Below are 24,842 nucleotides of genomic sequence, written 5' to 3'. Positions count from 1 at the left end.
TTTTCCAGGTTTTGTAAATACTAACTACTTTTGCCGTTAAATGAATAACGATGTCTTTAAGACATCAGTTAGGTGCAGCACAGAATTATATATGGAAAACCAGTCTTGATTTTAAATTCAGCAAGTCAGCTGGCTTAGCAGAAAGAATTCCAGAGCAGAATGAGGCAATGGAATGAATAGTCTTTAAAGTGTCTCCTTTATTTCTGAAATTCTGTGATTCTATGGTCAAGATACTTGATGAAGTTTCCAGAGAGATAAAAATAAGACAATGCAGAAAAGTATTAGTAGTAGCATTTTCAAATGGTAGTTCTCTCCCCAAACACCATTGCTCTTTTTGTGATTTTTTTTCAACTATCTTTTTAAAAGCTGGCCTTGGAACAGAATTAATATTCACCTCATGAAGAAAGAGGAGTTATTTTGAATGAGTTGGGTCACTGAAGGAGGAAATCTATTAAACAAAGTCCTTAGGGAAGTGAATTATTTATTGATTCAGCTTGTGGTCTAAAGTTGAGGTGTGTGTTGGGGGAGAAGGGAAGCATTTTGCCATAGGATATTATAAGGGAATTAAAGGGAAAAGGATAGGAAGGGCATACCTTAGAAATATGGTGGGTAAGCAGGGCTAACTATTGTATATTAATTGTGGCAGTATAGGGAGAACAAGGCAGATATAATTTTTTAAAATTCTGATGTTTGGAAATTATTTAAAATAATGTTTAAAAGTGTTGACTAATGTCAGTGAAAATCTGTTACTTTTTTCTTCGGCAGTTAACATGTAAAAGAAACTCCTTTTACATATTTTGCTTTCTCATTAGTTCATTCATTAAAAATTTACAGATTATTTATTATGTACCAGCCATGACTAAGACAGACATTGTTCCAGCTCCTATGAAGGTTAAATCCTAGCGATGGAAATGTCCTGAGACAAAAGAGAAGATGGAAAAAAAAAAAAAAAAGGCCTAGGACCTAGAGTGAAAATCCATTCCCTGAATGATAAAAACTTGCTGTACAATCTGGAAATCTAAGATTCCCTACCATAACCCTTGATATCAATTTGATCACATGCAACTGATTTCAGTAGTAAAACAACAGCATTTCATAAAATATAATGCCGTCAAAAATAAATACAGATAAAACTCCGGAGGGGAGAAATTTCAATATGTTATCCTCTTATTCTTTTGAGAAAATGATTAATGTAGTGTAATTTGGTTATGATGAAACATTCTTTCCACTTCCCATGGTGGATTCTGGGGTGCATTAATAATTTAAATTGCCCCCCAAATTAGACTCTGACTTCAGGATTTATAAAGAAAATATTTTCAGAAGAGGTCGTTACCTAAACAATTCCTTTAATCAACAGTCAGAGGACTGACTCAACTGATGGTGCCAAACGTTCTACACCAGGGCTGTGATTGGGTATCACCTCCTTATCCCCATCATTCAAAAGCGTAAGAGGATCAAGTGAATTTTTAAATGCAGATTTTTGATTTATACAGTTCTGTTTCATCTTGTGAAAAGTGGTTACTAGACTTAATCAAAATTCCTCTGTGCATCGTTAACTAATTTTAGCTTCCTCCTTTTTTAGTTTTTATTTTTAGTGTTTGGAAGAGCCCAGTTTTAAATCTTCTGTGGATTTCACATTTTTCTACTGAAGCCTTGGGGGAAGCTACATTTAAAAGTAGGGAAATAGTAATTAAAAGTGATTAGGACAAGAAGTTTTGGTGCTATACAAATGTGGACTCAATTCTCCCCGTCACAAGCCGAACCAAGCAGCAGTTTTTGGTTTTGATTATAGCTTTACTTGCGATTTTAATAAACATGAACCAGTATTCAAACTTTTAATATCCTGCTGCTTAACTATTTCCAAAGAGCTATCCAGTTCTTTTAAACAGGCTTTGTTTTAAAATTTTAATTTGTTTGGCTCAGTCTCACCTTAGAAAGTTGTAGCCTTATGGTAAACTCTTTTATAAGTTGATTTCCAGAATCATAAGCAATTCTATTTTTGCCCCCTCCCAACTAAGTGTTTCCTCATGTTCCGAAACTGTTGGTGCTGACAGGTTTTCTGCCTTGTTTTTTCTGGTTCCCACAGTAAGTATGAGAGACAAACACAAGAATGTGCCCAGTGTTGACTGGATGCATCAAGACTACAGTGATACTTACAACTCCTCCAGGAACCGGAGGCTGGGCAGGGGATTCGGGAGCAGCTGACTGATGTTGTTCATACTGAGGTCTCTGGAGGGGAAAATAGACAGCGTGTGAGGAGCAGCGAATGCCACCACAAGGAAATTCAGCTGTTCAATTCACACATTTCCAAACAATACAGTAAAATGAACTCATTCCTCTGCTTGACAAATGAATCGCTATTCTACATCTTAAATATATTCCTTTTCTCCAACATTCCCGGCAACATCATGGGCTCTCTATCAAATTAGAGACCGTAGAAGGAACTTACATGAAATTCAAAATGATTTAGGCCATTCATGGGCATGGTTGTTATTCTTTATGTTTAAAATTATGTGAGTGGACAGCAAAGGAAACAGACATAACTCAACTCTAGACATAACTCAACTTTGTGTCTTGCTTTAAATTGTGTGACAAAGAGAAATGTCTTCATCGCGCAACTCTAGAAGTCCTGTTTCTCTGGGACTTTAAGCATCTTGTAAAAACAAATGTTTTGATTCAAAGAAACTTAAAAACAACAACAACAAAACAACAAGACAAAAAGCCTATTCCCTCCTTTTAACATGTTCCTTTTGCAGGTTCTCAGATTGCATTAAATAAGTGAAATGAACCATAAAACGAGGGTGTAAGGTGATCCCGCTCTGTAGCACACTTCCTGCTGGGCCTGCACAGTAGTTCCTGGCACAGGAAACAACAAGCCACTTTAGGCAGAACTCAATCAATTTTTGTTTTAAACGAAACTCCGTGTAATTACATTTTATTCTCCCCCCCCCCATTTCTTTACTGTCTCTTACATAGCCCCACAGCATCATGGGTATATGCCCTCTGTGTCTCAGAGGCCAAAAGACTGACAGCTGGACAGATTCTAATCAACACCAACTCAGATTTTATGTATTCAGCTAAAGGTCACTTAAGAAATGACTTGTTGCACGAACCTGAAGATTCAGAACTTATGGCATTGTATTCTCAAACCAGGCCTGCATTAAAATTTATCTTGAGAAAAGATCATGAAGTTCTTTTCAACCTGAATTATTGCTTTTATTAAAGTGGACACATGCATTGCACCTAATCAGCTGATTCCATTCGCAACATTTTGGTTCCTTTATCAAATATTGACTTTACATCAGTGACGCTAAGAATTGAGGAATCATTCACTCTTTGCCTTTAAAAAGTCACAATAATGTGCAAAGAAGATGAAATATTTTATTAATTGTTTCAGAGTATGGTACCACCCCGAAATTGCTATTAATTTTATTATCTGTTAGTGAACAATAAATAATGAAGCCAAGTAAACGCTATGTTCTTAAGCTAAAACTAGACAATGCCATAAGTATAGACTACAAATTTTTGCATTGTCCATACTCAGAAGTCTGGATTTTTCTGGCATTGTCTAGATAAAGAAGTCAAGTAATTGATAAACAATTTCTTTTTTTCCCCAAATATTCCTGTGAAATAGCACAGTCATTAAGTTCACTGAACAGGCATGTTTTAAACTGATCAATGCAGTTTCTGGATTCCTCACATTGATTATAGAATCTCTGCAAAGACTTGATATTTCTCAGGAATATTACTTTTTAAAATTTGATATCCTACTTATTTCCTAAAAGTATCAGGGTGGTTTGATTTTGGGCCATGTCTATTGGTAACACAGATCAAACCAGTCTTGACATCAAGACATATGGTGTGGAGAGCGTAGATTTTCTCTCATATTTTTCTGTGTGATGTGCAAATGACTTCAGAACAAACATTGATCTTGTCTATCTGCAGAAAGCTCTAAATAGAACATGGTCATTTACATATTAAGGTGATTCATAAGCATTCCACATTATTTTTAATATTTGTTACCCTATTTCAAGTACTTGGAAGTGAGGCTTATGTAAGCATTCGCTCTCTGGTTCCCACCTGAACACTTCTTATGGCGGAGGAGACTAGGGCAGCAGAGAAAGTGCAGGCAAGCCTGAGAAGAGCGTCTTGGGTGGGAACCTAGACTTTCCCATTCACTAGCTGCATAATCTTGGGAAAACCAACCTCATTATGCAGCCTTCCTTATTTTTAAGCAAGGGTGTCTCTATATTAATAGCTTGAAACCCTATGATTAGCCATTTCCAATCAGAAGGGAGTGACAATTCTTTCCTCAAAAAGGAAAATACTTGGCTGGGCATGGTGGCTCATGCGTATAATCCCAGCACTTTGGGAGGCTGAGGCAGGTGGATCACCTGAGGTCAGGAGTTTGAGACCAGCCTGGCTAACATGGTGAGACCCCATCTCTACTAAAAATACAAAAATTAGCTGGGCACGGTGGTGGGCACGTGTAATCCTAAGCTACTTGGGAGGCTGAGGCAAGAGAATCACTTGAACCCAGGAGGCAGAGGTTGCAGTGAGCTGAGGTTGTACCATTGCACTCCAGCCTGGGCAGCAAGAGCGAAACTCCGTCTCCAAACAACCCCTTACCACCTGTTTTCTAATACAGGCTGTTTTCTTTTAAAAAGCCTCTAGCAGTTTATATAAACTTGTAGCAGAAATAACTTTTTTTTTTTTTTTTTTTTTTTTGAGACAGAGTCTCGCTCTGTCGCCCAGGCTAGAGTGCAGTGGCCGGATCTCAGCTCACTGCAAGCTTCGCCTCCTGGGTTCATGCCATTCTCCTGCCTCAGCCTCCCGAGTAGCTGGCACTACAGGCGCCCGCCACCTCGCCTGCCTAGTTTTTTGTATTTTTTTTTAGTAGAGACGGGGTTTCACCGTGTTAGCCAGGATGGTCTCGATCTCCTGACCTTGTGATCCACCCATCTCAGCCTCCCAAAGTGCTGGGATTACAAGCTTGAGCCACCGCACCCTGCCAAAAATAACTTTTAATAGCAATGATCTAAGACCAAATGAAATGGGCCTCTAAAATAAAATTCAAAATGGGCAAGGTAAAAATTAATTTGCCTGCATTTGCTCTTTTCCCTTCTATGTGCACTTTTGCATTGATGTTAAAATGTAATTATGGTTCTCCAGCTTAGTGTATTCCAAACACGGTGAAAGATGAAAGTTTTAAAATTTCTATTTTGCTGTGGACTTACACTATTATAAACTATAATAAAAATTGATTACTAAAAAGGTGAAATAAAAATACAAAGATATACAAAATACAAGGCTCAATATTTTATTATGTGATTTAACAGAAATAGTTAAATAACTACAAAAGTTTCCAGACTTCACTCTGAAATTCTTATCTGTTGTGGATCAGTAAAAACAGCAGTGGCCTGTGTGGGTCCTTCTCTTTGGCAAGTGATGCTCCTCTTGCCTTCATATCAAGAATGGTGAGGCTTAAATTACTTTTAGCCTGCTCATCTTTGACTTAACAATGATAGAATCAGAGAATGTTTGGCTGCTAGAGAGGACTGAAACTCACTAGGTGAGAATGCTCATTATAGATGAGGAAAATGAGGCTCAGTGAGGTGAGGTGGCCTCTAAGTTTCAGTGCAATATTTAGGGGGAAAGCCCAGGCCTAGAATCTAGGTCTAGGCCTTAGGGTTTTTTGTTTTGTTTTGCTTTTGCTTTCTTTATTTTTGTGTACCACCTTTCTAATTTTTGCAAAATATCTTCATTCTGACCCTCAAATTATTTTTAAACTGTTCCTTTTATTTTTCTATAGCATTTGGTCTTTTCGACTCCTGGTACACATATAACCTTAGCAGAAAATGAGAGGTCTTAAAATAATTTCCAAGCCTGTGCATTATTTACACTTTAAGTTATTATTTTTAAATGCTCTGTTTTTTTTTAAACCACATCTTGCCCATGATTCAGTTTCATAAAAATCAATGAAGCCACATAATGAATTTCTTGATGTTTTGTCAAGATGTAGAAATTAATTTTGAAGAAGTGGTCACTATGTAAAAGGATTTTGTAAGAAATAGATGATTGATTTCTGCTGTGACAAGATGGTCAAATAAGCTAAACCATTCTGCTCTGTCTCTGATCCACCTCTTATCTATGCTATACTACTGATCACATCTAGAAATCTAGAATAGAGATTGCAAATTCCATGAGAGCAGTTGTTATATATAGGAACCACCCCAGGAGCTTTAAAAAATGTTGATATCTGGACTGGCACAGTGGCTCACACCTGTAATCCCAGCACTTTGGGAGGCTGAGGTGGGAGGATTGCTTAAGGCCAAGAGTTTGAGACCAGTCTGGGCAATATAGGGAGACCTTGTCTCTACAAAAAAAAAAAAAGAAAAGAAAAAAGAAAAATAATAAGTTAGATGTGGTGGTGTGTTCCTGTAGTCCCAGCTACTCAGGAGGCTGAGATGGGAGGATCACCTGAGCCTGGGAGGTTGAGGCTGCAGTGAGCCATGATCCCACCACTGTATTTCAGTCTGGGCAACAGAGTGAGCCTCTGTCTTAAAAAATGCTGATGTCTAGGTTCTATCCCCAGGATTTTGGAGTTAATTGATCCACTGTGGGCACTGGAGTTTTTAAAAGCTTTTCGGGTGATTCGAATGCTCAGCCAGGACTGAAAACAACTGCCTGGAGTAACCCTAAATTTTCAGGCCAGTTCTCTGACCTCTGCAACTCACTTGAAATTGAGGAAGCTTACGATGATGAAAGGTACTGTTTCTTATGAGTTCCTGTGGGTTCCATCCCAGCAGACAGTATCTTTCCCTTAAAAATGTTTTTGTTACTTGCAGCTCTATTTCTTTTTCATTTGACAGATGTTAATTGAGCATTAATGTGGTCAGGTTTTATTCTAGGAACACAGTGGAGAATATATCTGAGTCATCTTTAACTTTTCCCTTTCCCACCATCCTACGTCCATAAGCCCCCGGTGTTAATTGCACTACAGAGTTTGCTTCTGGATCTGGACCCTCTTCTTTCTTCTTGGTTGCCTTGGTTAGGCCTAAGGCAGTACTGCTGAAAACTGTTCTGCTCTCCATGTTTACTTCTCCATGAAGACCCAGTGTCTTCTCATTCTGGGTCATCTTCTACACCATGGCCAGAGCAGTCACCCTGAGAAGTCTGTCTGCTCATCACTCTACACAGAGCCACTGCTAGCCAAAAAGAAAGGCAGCCCCTCAGGTAGATGAATTAAAAGAGGACTCCCTTTCCTGAGGGGTTGAAGAATTAAAGAAAATATCCTCTTCCTCCTGAGGTAACAGCTACAGAGCAAGCAGGGTGAATGGCTTGGCAAGCAGTGCTCAGCCTAGAGTTTAGACCCCATGAAGGAGCCTCTGTGCAGGATACAACCTGTCCAACCGTAGCCATACAGCACAGCGCTATCTCAGAACTGCTGGCTCCTGCCTCTGGGAGGAAATGACGCCCAAACTCCATAGGCTCTTCACAATCTGGCTTAATGTGGGTTTCCATCTTGATCTCATGCCACTTTCCTCCATGCAATGTGTGATCTAGTTACATGGAAATTCTTACCGTTTCCCTTTGCATGTGTCTTTACACGTGTGGTTCTCTTCCCTGGAATGCATTATCCTCTCCATTTCCAAATTACCACTCCCCCATGTCTCTTCCAAGGCCATTCAAGATCTAGTTCAACAGACCCTTGTCATTCTGACACAACCTCTTATCTTGCCATCTTCATTGTTCTCTATTTCAACCTCTAGTCCTTTGATACTTCCTGTATCAAAACTCATCTTAGCCCCAAAACCTAGGCTGTTGATCTCCTGGATCATATGTCACCAACACTCTCAACTCCCTAGCCCCTGTCTTTTGTTTTACTTTCCTGGAAAAACCTCAGCTCTGGAAAAACACCACAATTCCTTTATCTTCTCTGTTATTATTCCAGGATACTGAGTGCTACTAGAAAAAAAAAAAAAAAAAAAACTCATAAATGTGCAGATCTGTGACTATAAATTCATGGTCTTTGTGTGCCCAATTCTGTGCTTTGCTGTTGCTCAGCTTACTCCCATGGGAACTGCTGCCTTGAACCTCTTCATCAATGACCACCCCCATCATGCTTATGGGGCACCTGTCCTCTTACTTCATGGAAATAACTGGGATTCTTTGGACCACCAAGGATATTCTTTGTCCCCTGCTTACCACACCTATACCTTCATCCTTATTAGCCTTCCTTATGGATCCCTTCCTCTTTAGCATACTACAGCACATTACTGTGTGCTATGGACTGAATGTTTGTGTTCCCCCAAATTCATATGCTAAGCCCTGAATCCCTAAAGTGGTGATATTCAGAGATGGTGCCTTTGGGAGGTAATTAGGTGATGAAAGGGGAGCCCCCATGATGAGATTAGTGTCCTTATAAAAGACATGAGAGAGCTCTGCTGTATGCCATTTAAGGATACAATGTGTGTGAAGCAGACATGCTAACCACTACACTAACCACTACACTAACCACTACACTAACCACTACACTAACCACTACACTAACCACTACACTAACCACTACACTATGGAACCATGTTAAGGATACAGTGTGAAGTTGGCCAACTGAAAACTGAGGGAGCTGACCCCCAGAGGACACTGGATCTGCTGGTACCTTGATCTTGGACTTCCCAGCCTCTAGAACTGTGAGATATACGTTTTTGTTGTTTAAACCACCCAGTTTATGCTAATTTGTTGTAGCAGCCTGGACAAATGGCTGTACTGCCTCTAAGAGCATGAGGTATAGAACTGTTCTGAAATAAAATGCTCTTGGGAGCAAACTCTCTTTGTGTTTTGCTCACCTTTCACAATGTTTGTTTTTGCTTGTAATTAAGTTTCCCTCTTCAGTTGATCCTATTTGTTTTCTTTCCTAGGGATTCCTCAAAGATTCTCATTCATTGAAAGGTGCCCTTCTACCCCCATGCCCAAGTGCCACTAACTGCTGCTTCTCCTCCTCTTTTTCCTTCTGCTCCTCCCTTCTTTTCTCCTTCTTCAAGTTCTTATTCTAAAGTATCTTTCCTATCATTTCTATAGATTTGTTGTGAGGGAGATGACTAAAGTAGATACTTTGTTCATCATCTTAAAATTCAGCCATAGTTGAGATTTGGTATTTGAATCAGTGAATAAGGAAGCCCTTTCTTATAGTGTTACTATTTTAAAAAATTAAGGAAACAAACAAAAAAAAATCGATGCTCTTTCTTTAATCTCACCACAGTGGAAGACAAATATTTACTTCTTTAGCAGCACAGTGTAATTCCTATTTCTTCTAAGTACAATCATTTTAAATTTGTCTTTGGAGATCCAGTGGCATTTAGCTCTCTGCCAGATACCTTTGATAACAATGGATCTAGGCTGGAGACATTCCAGCACTTTTTAATCGATCACTTTTCAAATATACTTCTAGAGATAATATACTTCTTGTGAATCTCGAAAGGCAAGATGCAGGCTTGAGTAGCATTTTATTATAGTATGAATAGTATTATTTCCAGGTACCTTAAAAATGTTATCATTTTTAACTCCAAAACACTGTATCCTTAAGAATATTTTTTTATTGAAGTATAACATATACAGGAAAATGCATAAATTCTGTGTCCAACCTGATAAATTTTCCTTCCTTCCTCCTTCCTTCCTTCCTTCCTTCCTTCCTTCCTTCCTTCCTTCCTTCCTCCTTTCCTCCCTTCCTCCCTTCCTCACCTCCTCTCTTTCTCTCTTTCTTTCTTCTTTCAACCAAGGTTTAACTCTGTCACCCAGGCTGTAGTGCACTGGCATGATCATGGCTTACTGCAGCCTCAACCTCCAGGGTCCAAGTTATCCTCCCACCTCAGCCTCCCGAGTAGCTGGAACCACAGGTTTGCACTACCATACTTGGCTATTTATTTATTTATTTATTTATTTATTTTGTAGAGATGAGGTCTCACTGTGTTGCCCAGGCTGGTCGTGAACTCCTTGGCTCAGTTGATTCTCCCACCTTGGCCTCCCAAAGTACTGGGATTACAGGCATGCCACCGTGCCTGGCCCCTGATGAATTTTCACAATATGAACACACCTTATGAACTAGCACAAATCAATAAATAGAATATTGACATCACCTCAGAACCTCCTCATGTTCCCTTCCATTCATTGCTCCTCACCAAAAGTAACTATTCTCCTGACATCTAACACTTTACATTAGTTTTGCTTGTCTTTAATCTTTCTATAAATGAAATCACTTATAGACATTTTTGTGTCTAGCTTCTTCACTCATTATATTGGTTAGATTTATCCTTATGTTGCACCTAGCAATCCTTTATTCCTTCTCTTTTTTTTTTTTTTTTTTGAGACAGAGTCTGGCTTTGTCGCCCTCGGTTCATTGCAAGCTCCGCCTCCCGGGTTCACGCCATTCTCTTGCCTCAGCCTCCGAGTAGCTGGGACGACAGGCGCCCGACACCACGCCCAGCTAATTTTTTGTAGTTTTAGTACAGACGGGATTTTACTGTATTAGCCAGGATGATCTCTATCTCCTGACCTCGTGATCCGCCTGCCTTGGCCTCCCAAAGTGCTGGGATTACAGGCGTGAGCCACCGCGCCCGGCCCTTTATTCCTTCTTAATGCAATATAGTGTTTCATTTTATCATTACACCACAATTTATGTATCCACTCAACTGTTCATGGAGATTTGGATTGTTTTCAGTTTGTGACTGTTATGAACAGTACTGCTATATTCTTAAACAAATTTATTGAACATTCATAAGTGTACGTATTTGTTAGGTACATATCTAGGAGTAGAACTGCTGGGTATTGGTATATGCATATGTCTGCTTTAATAGATACTGCCACATAGTTTTCTAAAGTGGTTATATCAATTTATACTCCTGCAAGTAGTCTATAAGAATACCAGTTATTTCATATCCAATAGTTTCTGTTTGTTGTCACCAAAATTGGTATCATATCTCTCTCTCTCTCTTTGTTGAGATGGAGTCTTGCTCTGTTGCCCAGACTGGAGTGCAGTGGCCTGATCTCAGCTTACTGCAACCTCCGCCTCCCAGTTTCATGCCATTCTCCTGCCTCAGCCTCCCAAGTAGCTGGTACTACAGGCACGTGCCACTATGCCCAGCTAATTTTTTGTATTTTTGGTAGAGCCTGGGTTTCACCATGTTAGCCAGGATGGTCTCGATCTCCTGACCTTGTGATCCGCCCACCTCAGCCTCCCAAAGTGCTAGGATTATAGGCGTGAGCCACCGTGCCTGGCCTTTTTCTCTTTTTTATTTTAGTCATTTTGGCATGTACAGCGATATCACATTGTGGTTATAGTTTGCATTTTCCTCATGTTTCATAGAGCTGAGCATCCTTTCATATGACTTTGACCATCAGGATACCTTTTTCTGCAAAGTGCCAGCAGAACGTTTTATCTTATTTGATGACCTTTGAATTAGAAGTAAAACATACTTGCTGTAACAAGTGAAACTATACACTGATATGTAAGGAAAAGGCTGGTAAACTTTCTTTTTCTAATATTACTCTCTTTTTCTAATATTATTTCTCCTCGGGTTTCAAAGGAATTCTTTTGAAAGAGTTAATAGTGTAATAGTTAAAAGTGTGTATTCTGGAGATATTTTGCCTTAGTTTGAGTCCTGGCCTTGATATTTCTGAGCTAAGTAACCTTGAGCAAGTTATTTAACATCTTTGTACCTCAGTTCCCTCATCTGCATCATCTGTGAAATAGAGATAATAGTATTTAGTTCAGAAAATTGTTATGAGATATGTTAAAGTAAAATTAAAATGGAGACCAGGCCTGAAAACTTTCTGAGCAAATAAAACCAGTTAGGGCTTAAAAGTAACCTTCATCTAGCTTAAATTGCAAATATAGGTGGAACCTGACTGGGGTCACACTGCAGATATAAGCTAAACTTAACTGGGGTCATTTCTGGTAAATGCTTATGTTGAACAGAAATTAAACTTAACTCTAGTTAATCAGAAGCAGCCAACTAAGATATAATTATGTGACTAAGAACTTCCCAAAAAAGTACCCCCCCCAAAAGATAACTGTAAGTCAATCAGATTTCTTTGTTTTACTTTTGCATCTTCCCGTAAATTCTTGCCTCTGATGTTCTGCATTGGAATGCGAAACCTCTGTTGGTCTGGTGTTCACCAACTCATGAATTACTTCTTACGCAAATAAACTCTAAAATTTTACTATGCTTTAGATTTTCTTTACGTTTGGTGTCAGAAGTGGGATTCAAAGGAGACACCCCACCCACCCTTGGACCATGCCACTGGGTGTATCAAGGAACCAGGAAAAAGGTACCTGCTGAGTCCATGGAGCTCACTGCTTTCTCACTGCATCTGGAGGTCCTGGTTAAGTCCCTCTCAGATTTCAAGCTCCACAATTTGAGTCCTGAGCGCTCCAAGTTTATCTGAATCATTTTATTCCCTGTTGGACCCAGAGATCAAATTTGAGTGCTTGACATAAACTAGACTGGGTCCAGTCTAGTGCACTAGTGCACAGAATAGATCTGGAATCCAGATTGGGATCTGGAGGTTAAACTGGGTATTCAATAGGAACTAGACTGAGTTTGTAGTTGGAAGCCTCAGGTAGATAGAATTTTAAAAAGACAGAATATTATGGGCTTGTCAATATCTAAGGAGTCTGGGACTTCTCTGCTGGGAACACCACCAAATTTTATGTTTAGAAATTACAGACTCCAAACTTGTGCCTTTCTAGAAAAATGGATATGCCTACAAGAAATAATTAGAAGTTGCTGTGGCCGCAATGGGGAAATTTTAATATAGATAAAATTGTTCATTTATGGGACATAATGGAAAAGAATGGATCCTAAATACCTCAGAAACAATGGCATGCAGTTTTTGATTGGTATACAGAGGCTTACAAAGAACTAGCTGATCCAAAATTGCCTCTCTAAAAGACTCTGTACTAAAGCCAGGCTCAGTGGTTCATGCCTGTAATTTCAACACTTTGGGAGGCCTAAGTGGGAGGATTGCTTGAGCCTAGGAGTTCAAGACCAGCCTGGGCAACATAGTGAGACCTAGTCTCTACAAAAAAAAAAAAAAAAAAAAAAAAGTATTAGCTGGCCCACGCCTGTGGTCTCAGCCACTCAATAGGCTGAGATGGGAGGATCACTTGAGTCTAGAAGGTCAACGCTTCAGTGAGTTGTGATGGCACCACTGCACTCCAGCTTAGGTGACAGAGCATGACCCTGTCTCCAAAAAAAAAAAAAAAAAAAAAAAAGCTTATTTACTAAAATCAAATAAGACAACTGAAAAGCTTAAGCAATAAATCGAGGCAAAAGTAAGGAAATTATGTGGTAACTGATGTGACTTTTTTTCCTGCCTTTATTCTCTACCTAATTATTCTAAATCCACAAATTCCTTTGTGAAACCATCTCTTTCTCCTAAACCTACTAAACCTTTTGCTGAATTACGTTTTTATCTGGAGAACAAAGAGAGAAAGGAAGTTAAGTAAATGCCTCATAAAGTTAGGCCCTCAGAATACCCAGGTTTGGTTCTTATAAATAATTTTACTCCTTGGTCAAAAACTGAACTCAGAGCCATAGCAAAATATTTTCCAAATTGCAAAGAAAATTCACAAAAATTTTCTGAGGAATTGAGAATCCTCATAGGAGTCTATGACCCTGGATTTCCTGATTTATATCAGTTTATACACATAATATTAAGACACAGAGATGTACACAAATGGATAAAAAGAGCAGGATGAGATAAGCCTGAGGAAAGGACTGCTGACTCTTCAATAGTTACTTCTAGGGATGGTAAAAATGATGCCAGAAAAACAGCTGAAAAACTGCTGGAAATAATCCCTATTGTCTTTCCACAAAAGATTGGTCCATTATTCAACTATGTATACAAAGAAAAAGAAAGAAATTAGTTTCTGATTACAAGCTAGATTTGTTAAATATTCTGGTCTTAAAATACAGCAGGGAAAATTTCCTGCTGAAACTAAAATAGCTCTTACAGCCTTATTCATCCATGGACTCTGACCAAAGCTTGGTGACCTGATTGAAAAATGAAAGATTGGATGGGAAGTTACTGATACAGCTGAATTAGTCATCATGGTTGAACATTTTTAGAGAACTTTAGAACAAGAAAAAGGTGAAACGCTGAAAGAAAAAATATCAAAGGCTTCTATGTTTACAGCTGCAACAGCTACAGGGGCAAAGTCCAAGAGGGCCTCTTCATTCATATCATAACTCAAAATCAAGAGGTCCTGAACAAAGAAATCCTGTACCTTAAGATGTCTGCCATCATTAGAAACAGTCAGACCATTGGAAAAAAAGATTGTCCACTCTAGTATCAGTCTCTAACTTCCTCTGTTAGAGAAAATTCCCAACGCTTTGACTCTCAAGACAGTAATTAACATGAATGGGGTTCTGAGGGATTCTCTGGTAAGTTACTTCCTATAACACCCTTATGTTTTTAAGGAAACTCAGATCAAGATCAATGGGGAGTCATGTATACACAGTGTTGGTAGATAATGGAACTACCTTATCGACTTTAAACCCCATCCTAATAAACCAACAAATATCTTGGAGTAAAAAAATATTTCTGTGGTGGGGGTTTCAAATCTAGTTCAGAGAATTCCTATGATGAAACCAGCTGAAATGCTGAACTAGTTTCAGAGAAGCATGCCTTCTTACTATGTGACACCTCTCCAGTAAAGGTATTGGGATGAGATTTGCTTTCTAACCTGAGAAGACACATAAAGCTCTCTTCAGAAGGAGAAATAACCCTAGAAGTCTCTGATCCTCCTGAACCTAAACTGCTTTGTTCTTACAAATGGGAGTTGATAACGTTGAAAGCCAAACTTATACCAACCCCAACCTTTCCAGAGTTCCCCAATATCTGTGGGCTTCCTCCTCTACTGACAGAAAAGAATTGCAAGTCCTGAACCTATAAATATCCAACTAGACCATTCTAAGTCATTGCCTAAATTTCTCCATTTACCTCTAAAGTTAGAGGCAATCCAAGAACTTTCACCAATTGTAGAGGAGTTGATAAAACAAATACTTGTAACTTCTTGTACTAGTCCCTATAATACTCTAATTCTGTTAGCTAAAAGAGCTAATGGATGAGGTTGGAGATTTGTTCAAGACTTGTGTGCAATAAATAAAATTATAATTCCAAAATTTCCTGTAGTTCCAAATCCCAACACTTTGTTATCTAGTGTGCCTACAGCTGCCAAATGATTCACAGTGATAGATCTCTGCTCTATCTTCTTTAGCATTCCACTTGATAAGAAGAGCCAATACTTGTTCGCCTTTATTTGGAAAAACCAGCAATACACCTGGACTGTAATGCCACAGGGGTCCACTGATGCCTCATGTTATTTTTTTCAGGCGTTACACCAAGACCTGTCAATCTCACAGTTTCCTAGAAATTCTACTGTATTTAACATGTAGATAATTTATAGTTATGTTCTTCTACCAAATAAAACTCTGTCATAGATTCAACTTCTTTCTTACAACCATTACCTTACAAGGGACATAAAGCCTCCATGGGAAAACTTTATTCTCTAAAGAAAAGGTCTATTAAGACATGATTTGACTGAAAAGAGAATTTTCCTGTCACCTGAAAAAAAAGTCAATCCAAGGTTTCCCTAGACTCATGACTAAGAGATAATTAAAAGGATTCCTTGGACTTTGGGGATACTATAAAACTTGGGTCCTCAACCTTTTTCTGTTGGCATCCCCCTTATATAAACTTACAAAAACTCTGTCTTAAAGTCTGTATTAGTTCATTTTCACACTGCTTTGAAGAAATACCCAAGATTGGGTAATTTATAAAGAAAAAGAGGTTTAATGAACTCACAGTTCCATATGGCTGAGAAGGCCTCACAATCATAGCAAAAGGCAAACGAGGACCAAAGGCGTGTCTTACATGGTGGCAGGCAAGACAGCATGTGCAAGGGAACGGCCCTTTATAAAACCATCAGATCTCTTATTCACTATCATGAGAACAGCATTGGAAAAACCAAACCCCATCATTCAATTAACCTCCTACCAGGTCCCTCTCATGACATGTGGGGATTATGGAAGCTACAATTCAAGATGAGATTTGGGTGGGGACACAGCCAAACCATATCAAAGTCTTTGCTATGGGAAGGTAGTCATGAACAAACTTCCCATCAAATAAAACTGGCCTTACAACAGCCTTCAGTTTTAAGGCTCCTGAATTATACAAAATGTTTTACATTGTTTGTTTACAAACATGATGATCAGGCCTTGGGAGTCCTGGCTCAGGAACAAGGGGAAAGACAGTGACTGCTTATTAGAGTCTCCAGTTAGATCTAGTGGCCAGAGCATATTCAAGTTGTCTGAAAATAGTGGCAGCAGCAGCTACATTAGAAGAAACCTCATCTGACCTAGTATCAGGAAATGAAACTGTACCTACGAGTCCCACATACAGTTATAAGTTCATTAGATTCCAGTCAGACCCAAGCAGACTAACATCTTATGACATCTTTCTCCTGTAACCTCCAAATCTCCATCTCAAATATTGTAATCTCTGCTTAGCCCTGTCACTTTGCTACCTCTGCCTAATGATGGAGAAAACCATAAATGTGTGAGTGTGGTATCACAACTATTGACCCCTCACATTGACTTATGGGACATTCTGTTAGATAATCCTGAATTAATACTTTTTGTTAATGGGTCTTGTGCCAAAAAATATACAAAGGAGATACCAAACAGAATATGCTGTAACCACTCAGTATGAACTAACAGAAAAGGTAACTCTTTCACAGTTTAAGTTAGCACAACCTGCAACATTATATTCTCTTACTAGGGCTTGTCATGTAGCCAAAAAAAAGTAAGTTAGTATTTGATTTTTACTTTTTTTTTTTTTTTTTTTTTTTTTTGAGGCTGATTCTCAATCTGTTGCCCGGGCTGGAGGATAGTGGTGTGATCACCAAAGCCTCAATATCCTGAGCTCAAGTAATGCTCTCACCTCAGCCTAAGTAGCAGGGACAACAGGCATGTGCCACCATTCCTATAGTCCCAGCTACTTGGGAGGCTGAGGTGGGAGGATGATGACCTTTCCATGACCTGGCAAATCTTCTCCTTCTCCTTCTCCTCCTTCTTCTTCTTCTTCTTTTCTGTAGAGATGGGGTCTCACTATGTTGCCCAGGCTGGTCTCAAAGTCCTGGGCTCAAAGGATCCTCCTACCTCAGTATCCCAAAGTGCTGGGACTGCAGGTGTGAGCCACCATGCCTGGCCTAAGTTAACATTTATACAGACAGCAGATACACTTTTGGAGTGGTCCATGATTTTGGAGTGTTATTGAAACAAAGAGCATTTCTCATTTCTAGTGGAAATCCCATCAAGAAGGGTCATAGGTAGATTAATTTCTTTCAGCTATTCTACTGCCTTGATAGGTTGCTATTATTAAAACTGAAGCTCATATTCATAAAACTAAACCTAAATATTAATGGAAGGGATTAGCAGATTTTCACAACAAGTTGACTAGCATGGAAATTGTTAAAATATGCAATCTGTATGAACTCCATAAAGTCAACTCAAATCAAATTACTTATGATCATTCGTTCAATAAACAATGCTGTGCACCTGAATTGGAACAACAAAAATGTTGTCTAAAAGGATGCAAACTTAATGCTAAATAAGGACTTGCCAAGAGCCTGGATAGCTGCCTAGTCTTTCCTGAGGCCCTGAAAATGCCACTCTTAAAAGTCCTGTACTCCATTATTCATCATTGTATGGATAAAATGGTTCAAATTGTTAAAAAGTACTGGTGGGATGGTTGTTCTAAAACAACAGAAATGGTTTGTAACCATTGTGTGGCTTGTCAAACCAGTAATCCCAGAAAGACCCTTAAAGATTCAAGTGGTATATTTCCATCACCTGCTGGGCCATTTAAACATCTACAAATGGATTGCATTTAATTGCCACCCTTAGTGGGATAACAATATATTCTTGTGATAGTGTGTCTGTTTTTAGAATGGATTAAGACTTTCCCTTGTAGAAAAGCTGATGTCACAACAGTAACAAAAATTTTATTTACAATCATTTTTCTTCTGTAAGCATCCCCGGACAGATTTCCAGAGATAGGGGAACTCACTTTACTGGACAGGTTATCAAACAATTAAATAAGATTTTACAAATCCAATGGCATTACCATTGCCCTTATCATCCTCAGTCCTTTCAAAATGTTACAAGGATGAATGGCATCTTGAAACTAAAATTAGCTAAATTAATAAAGTTTATTGGATTAACTTGGCCAAAAGTTTCACCACTGGCCTTAATGGCAATTAGATCAACCCCAATGGGAAAGTACAAATTGGCCCCTTATAAAAAGGAGTCCTGTGTCTTTGAAAATAGAGCCTCATGTATCTCCTGGACTTATTTGCTAATATAACTCAATACTGCAAAACATTGATGCATTATGCCAAAGTATATTTTCACCAGGTGAAGAAAGCTTTCCATGACCCATCTGCTGATGATCAAGCCTTCCATGACCTAGAACCTGGAAACTGAGTCTTTTGAAAATGACACCAGAGAAAAACTGCCCTTGAGCCTCATTGAAAGGGACCACACTATTTCTTCTTACTACTCACACTGCAGTAAAACTTCAGAGTCTTAAAACTTAGGTCATGTCTCTCAACTAAAGAAACCTCCCTTAGACTTTTGGGCTTGTCAACCCATAGGTGACTTAAGTAGATGGCATCACACAGTAGACAGCTTTCCCAAGATCACAAAACAAGACTTCATTTGACTATTTTCCATTGGCTAAAGACTTGTTTTTGTTTTACATTTAACACAAAATGTTCAAACTTGTACTCTTACTTAGTTGGGGACTTTCACTCCTCAAACTGAACATCCTCTAAAGTCTACTGTTCAAAGTATAGCTCACTAACCAAAGCAATTGCTGCCTATATAGTCATCTGGATGAATAGGAAAAACCACAGTTAATATTAAAACTTGCTCCCACACATACCTGGGTGAGCAATTCAGGAAACTGGCTTTCTAAAAAAGCTTGGTAACCTCCTCTTGGCAGGTCAGTTCATATTCATAATAGACTAATTTGGAATTAGAAGGAAGCTATTAAAGAAAAAGGGATGGTATATAACTACTGTTGATTTTATTACTAGTAATTTATGCTTACGCATAGAAAACCTTCATGGAATTGGGTTCTATCTAGGGAGTATTCTAGACTCCCTCTGTAATCAAACTCTTTAGTTTGACACAGATTATGAAGACTGGACCTCTACGTATAATAACACAGATACAACAGCAAAACACGACCATGATATCCTTGACCATACCATTAGAAAATTCAGCCTGATGCAGTGACTAACACAATCCCTCAGAGGCTAAGGTGGGAGGATCTCTTGAGGCCAAGAGTTAGAGATGAGCCTGGGCAACAAAGTGAGACCTCATACAGAAATAATTTTAAAATGAGCTGGGTGTGGTGGCATGGGCCTATAGCTCCAGCCACTTGGGAGGCTGAGGTGGGAGGATTGCTTGAGTCCAGGAGTTTGAGACTGCAGTGAGCTATGATTATGCCACTACACTCCAGCCTAAGTGACAGAGTGAGACCCTGTCTCAAAACAAAGCAAAACAAACAAAAATCACTAAAAGTAGTGTTCAGTGAAAACACCGAAGACAAATGAAATTCCTCTATGGTTTCACTGTATAAAATTAATAGTTTTGTTTATTGAATAGAGCAATATTTGAGACGTGTTTGAAAAGAAAGCCAATCATCCTTGTTTAGTGATGGTATGCATGGGTTACTATATCATATTTATAAAATTATTTTTGTTCCTACTCTAATTTAAACCATAACCATTCAACCTGGTAATGTACAAATGTAGATATGACAAAAAATAACCATGACATTTATATTACTCCCAACTGGTGAGTCATGGGATCCCCTTTGACTGTTTCTCCCAATAATGCTGGGCTGTTCATCTTGTATGACAACAAAATATATAAAGGTTTTCCACCTAAGTGGTCTGGATACTGTGGTTTGGGCGATCTCTTACCCAAAATGACCAGATATGACTCTTTAAATGCTAGTGAAATCCTTAACTTAGGGTCATTTGTACATGAAGTGATCCCTCATAAAAGAGCCCTCTGTGGTCTTCCAAACCCAAGCATACAAAGGGGTTTTCAAATTTCATTCTATTGTAAGAGCCCCTCTTTTTAAATTCTCAGCTAGAAGTCTCTGAATTGAAAAAAATCACTTATTAGTATTTCAACAACTCTTTTAAGAAGTTTTAATGATACTCTAAATTCTCTTCAAGGAGTACAATCTGAGATAAATAATTTAACCTCAGTGGCACTCCAAAAGAAACAGATTCTTGATCTTTTTAGCTGCTCAACACAGAGCACAACACGATTGTGCCCTACATGGCAAAACAAAGTTGTTTTCATGTTGACAAATCAGATATTGTTGCCCAAAATGTAAAGAATATTAACAAACAAATCCAGGTTTTGCATCAGATAAGCACTGCCTCCTCCATTGATCTACTCAGTTGGTAAAATCACGGCTCCTGGAATTTTTGCGCAGAGGAATTTTTCAACCTTTGATTTTTATTTTCTTTATAGTTGTGGTGTTGACTCCCCTGGTGCATTTTATCCTCTCACAGGTTTTTAATATATTTTTAACAGTCACTCACATGTCGAATGATTGCTGTCAGGCTCAGACAACTCGAGGACGCTGACTATGTACTTCCTGATGGCAGCGATGTGACTCTAATGATGATAACAACATCTACCTGACTTTATATCCCAATAACTGTGTCAACAGCAGTAACTGAGAGTAACGGTATGCTATTTGGACACACTTTCAGCTTGTTGAGAGGATGACCAAAAAGGGAGGATTATTGAAGTAAAATTAAAATAGAGATAACACCTGAAAAATTGTTGAACAAACAAAACCAGCTAGATGTTGGAAAAAAACAGCCTTAATCGGCCGGGCGTGCTGGTTCATGCCTGTAATCCCAGCACTTAGAGAGGCCAAGGCGGATGGATCATGAGGTCAGGAGTTTGAGACCAGCCTGGCCAACATAGTGAAACCCCGTCTCTACTAAAAATATAAAAAATTAGCTGAGTATGGTGGCGGACACCTGTAATTCCAGCTACTCGGGAGGCTGAGGCAGAAGAATCGCTGGAACCCAGGAGGCAGAGGTTGCAGTGAGCCGAGATCGCGCCACTGCACTCCAGCCTGGCAACAGGGTGACACTTCCTCTCAAGAAAAAAAACAAAAACAAAGAGATAATTGTGTAAACATAAGCCAATCAGATTTCTTTTTTGTTTTTGAAACAGGGTCTTGCTCTGTTGCCCAGGCTGGAGTGCAGTGGCTCGATCATGCTTCACAGCAGCCTCACCCTCTCTGGGGTGAGCAATCATTCTGCCTCAGCCTTTCCAGTAGCTGGGAGTGCTGGTGAGTGCCACCACACATGGCTAATTTTTACTGTATTGTATTTTATTTTTTTGCAGAGATGGGGTCTCAATATGTTGCCCAGTCTAGTCTCGAATTTGTAACCTCAAGTGATCCTCCTGCTTCAGTCTCCCAAAGTCCTGGGATTACAGGCATGAGCCACTGTACCTAGCCCCAGATTTCTTTATTTTATTTCCTCATTTTTTTTTTTTTTTAAATTAAATGCTTGCTTCTGATGTTCTGACATTGGAACACTAATTTTCTGGTGGTCTGGTATTCCTCAATTCATAAATTACTTCTTACACAAATAAACTCTTTAAAATTTTATTGTGCTTCAGATTTTTCTTTAACAGAAATAATTGAGCTAATATATGTAAAGTACTTAAAACAGTACCTGGCACATTATAAACACCATATATTTGCTATTATTATCATTATAATAACACAGACTTTCTCTCTCTCTTTTTTACGTGAGATATTTACTGTCAGTCATAGAATCCCTTAATGTTTTTACAAATTATAACTCTTGCCTATACAGCTGTATCAAGAGTACAGTAATGCTAGCATATTGATGTTCATAGTTATCTTGAAAAAATGCTTTTAAATTATAGGATCATTCTAAAAAATGTTTAGAGCTAGCTGCCTTAGGTTTTACTGGTCCCTTATTAAATGGTTATATTAAAACTGTGTTAATTTTTTAGTGGGAACTTCAAAAAGAGAGACTTAAACCAAAGCTCATTTGAAAATTTTTACATTATCATTCTAATCTCCATAGACAGAAATAGTTAATGTGACTGGGCATTCCTCCGCCCTATTTATATTATGTCAACAACAAAATGATAGATGTAGATGTAGTTATTTGTGGAGAGGTCACTTTCCTAGGAACCATGTGTACTCAGCTCACATCCCAAAATAGAGAAGGAAGCAACCAATCAACACAACAAAACCAAAGCAAAACATACACAGAAAACAACAACAATGACAGCAAACCAAACCCTTTGTGAACATCCAGAATCAAAAGCCTGTAACCTCAGGCACAAAGGTTTATGCACTTTCCTCAAGAGGAAAGAGTTTATGCACTTTCCCACTCAGAGGGAAGTATTCCTTGTTCAAGCACTCTTGGTGTTTGCTTGTTTTGGTTTTAAATCCGTAGTAGTGAATTACCAATAGGAGGTGGACTCAACAAGGCTGGCAATAATGTGGGAAAACAGATTTACAAGCTAAAATAATAATAATGATATCAGCCCTGTAGCTATTTGATCGTTTAGCATAACAGTTCTACATATCTCAAAAACTCTCAAGGGCAACCGGTTTCTTTCCCCCAAGATAGTGTAGCACTTTATAAACTCGAAAGGACTGTACTGTTATTAAAATCATCAGAAAATCTTAAGTATCCAGGAATACCCTAAGGTTCTATTTCTCCTGCCTCTGTTTTTTCTCGCTACATGTTTTTCTTGGGAAATCTTATTTAGCCATGTGAAATCAATAATCACAAGAAATTATGAACAATTTCTAGCCTTGAACTTTCATCTGAGCTACAGATTCTTACCTGTTCCTGAAGGAACTTCTCCAGTTGGTTAACTGACCCGTTACCTAACTCATCTCAAATTAAACTCATTATTTTCTCTTTTTTCTCAAAACCAGCTTTTCCCTTTCTGTTTTCTCATTTTGATTAATACGTCCTCATTCTCTCTATTGATCAAGCCAGAAACCCCTGGTTTACATCATCCTGTCATTCATCCCCACTCTTATCTAAATGGCCATCAGTCCTATTGATTATATCTCTGAAATGTTTCCAGAGTAGTCATAACTGATGTTATTTATGCTAAGCACTTCACACACGCATGTACACACACACACACAAACACACACACACACAACCTAATTAATCTACAGACAACAGTCCATTTTACAAGTAAAGAAACAGAGGCATGTAGAACTTAAGTAGCTTTCCCAAGGTGAGACGGCAGTAGGCAGCAGAGCCAGAGTCTGAACCCAGTTAGTGTGACTCTAAGGCTTGTGAGGCCAGCCCCTTTGCTGCCATGCTGTACATTGAAATCCATGATCTAATTTCCACTTTTTTGCTGCCATAGTTTAAAATTCAGGTTCTTATCTTTGTGTGATCATTTTCACTCTTAAGAAGTACTACACACATGAGGAGGTACCCCAGAAAAACTCTCCTCTCCACTTTTCTGGTTTCTCGTGCCTTTGTGCCATTTCTGGCTTTCCTCTTTGACAGTCCCTTTGGAGTGACTCCTTATTCAGTCCCCTTCTCTGAAAAATCTACTCTACTTCCACCCAGCCTTTGGATCTCATTTTTTGGGTCCTTTTTGACTCCATCAGTTCATCTCTCTCCCAGCCCCAGATTTCACAACTCCAGTTGGAATCCTGAGTTTCCCACTTTTCTGGGAGAAGACATGCAATAGTAGTGGGCTCTTAATGAACTTCTCCGCCTCAGTGTTTCCCCCTTTGCAATCCATCTGGAGTTAATTTTTTTCTTTAAGGATAAAGGCGTTAATATTTTATATTGTGCTTCCTTTTTTTCTTATAACAGTAACTTATTTGTCTGGAACTTTACAGTTCACAAAGCACTTTGATGCCCCAAATTTTCCCAAATTTGTCTTAGGGGTGGAGTAATGTCAGAACCCAATTTACACTATATTCCCAAGGAGCTGCTTTGAAATCTGGAGAAGAAATATTGTTTCTGTGTGTGATATATGAAGATGGATATTTGCAGAGTCCTAACGAAGACTGTGCTATATATAATTCATAGTACGAGTGTTCACTAGAGTAATATATTCTCTTCTTTATGCATAAAAATATCAAACAACTGGTTTTGGAAGTAGGAGAGAATTTCCCAACCTTGACACTATTGATATTTTGAGCTGGATGGTTCTTTGTTATGGGGCTGTCCTGTACATTGTGGGGGTTTTAGCAGCCTCCCTGACTTTGCCCACTAATTGCCAGTAATACCCACCCTCTTTCCAGTTGTGACAACAAATACTTTTCTAGGCTTTTATGGGGTGAATTGTGTTCCCTCAAAATTTGTATGTTGAAGTTCTAACCCCTACTAACTCAGAATGTGACTTTTTTTTTTTTGTAGATAGTGTCTTTAGGTTTAAATAAGGTCATTAATGTGGGCTCTGATTTTATATGGCTGTAGTCCTTATAAAGAGAAAATTTGGACATAGACAGGTGGAGGGAAGGCCACATGGAGACACAGAGAGAAGACAGCCATCTACAAGCCAAAGAGAGAGGCTTCCAAGGAAACCAACCCTGCTGACACCTTAATCTTGGAATTCTAGCCTCCAGAACTGTGACAAAATAAATAAATTTTAGTTGTTTAAGCCACCCAGTCTGTGGTACTTTGTTATGGCAGTCCCAGG

General features: G+C 38.7%; 1 protein-coding gene across 1 annotated transcript in view; it reads right to left on the bottom strand.

Moving 5' to 3' along the window:
* LGR5 (leucine rich repeat containing G protein-coupled receptor 5) overlaps positions 1-24,842 on the bottom strand; it is a 147,557-nt gene that overhangs the window by 78,480 nt on the left and 44,235 nt on the right. Inside the window, exon 2 of the mRNA XM_008004027.3 lies at positions 2,158-2,229. Coding sequence (XP_008002218.1) covers positions 2,158-2,229 — 72 coding nt within the window. The remainder of the gene's footprint in view (positions 1-2,157; positions 2,230-24,842) is intronic.

The sequence above is a fragment of the Chlorocebus sabaeus genome, chromosome 11 (assembly GCF_047675955.1).
Source record: "Chlorocebus sabaeus isolate Y175 chromosome 11, mChlSab1.0.hap1, whole genome shotgun sequence".
Lineage (NCBI taxonomy): Eukaryota > Metazoa > Chordata > Mammalia > Primates > Cercopithecidae > Chlorocebus > Chlorocebus sabaeus.
The sequence above is the reverse complement of the archived record's forward strand: the minus strand, read 5'-3'. Positions and strand labels throughout refer to the sequence as shown.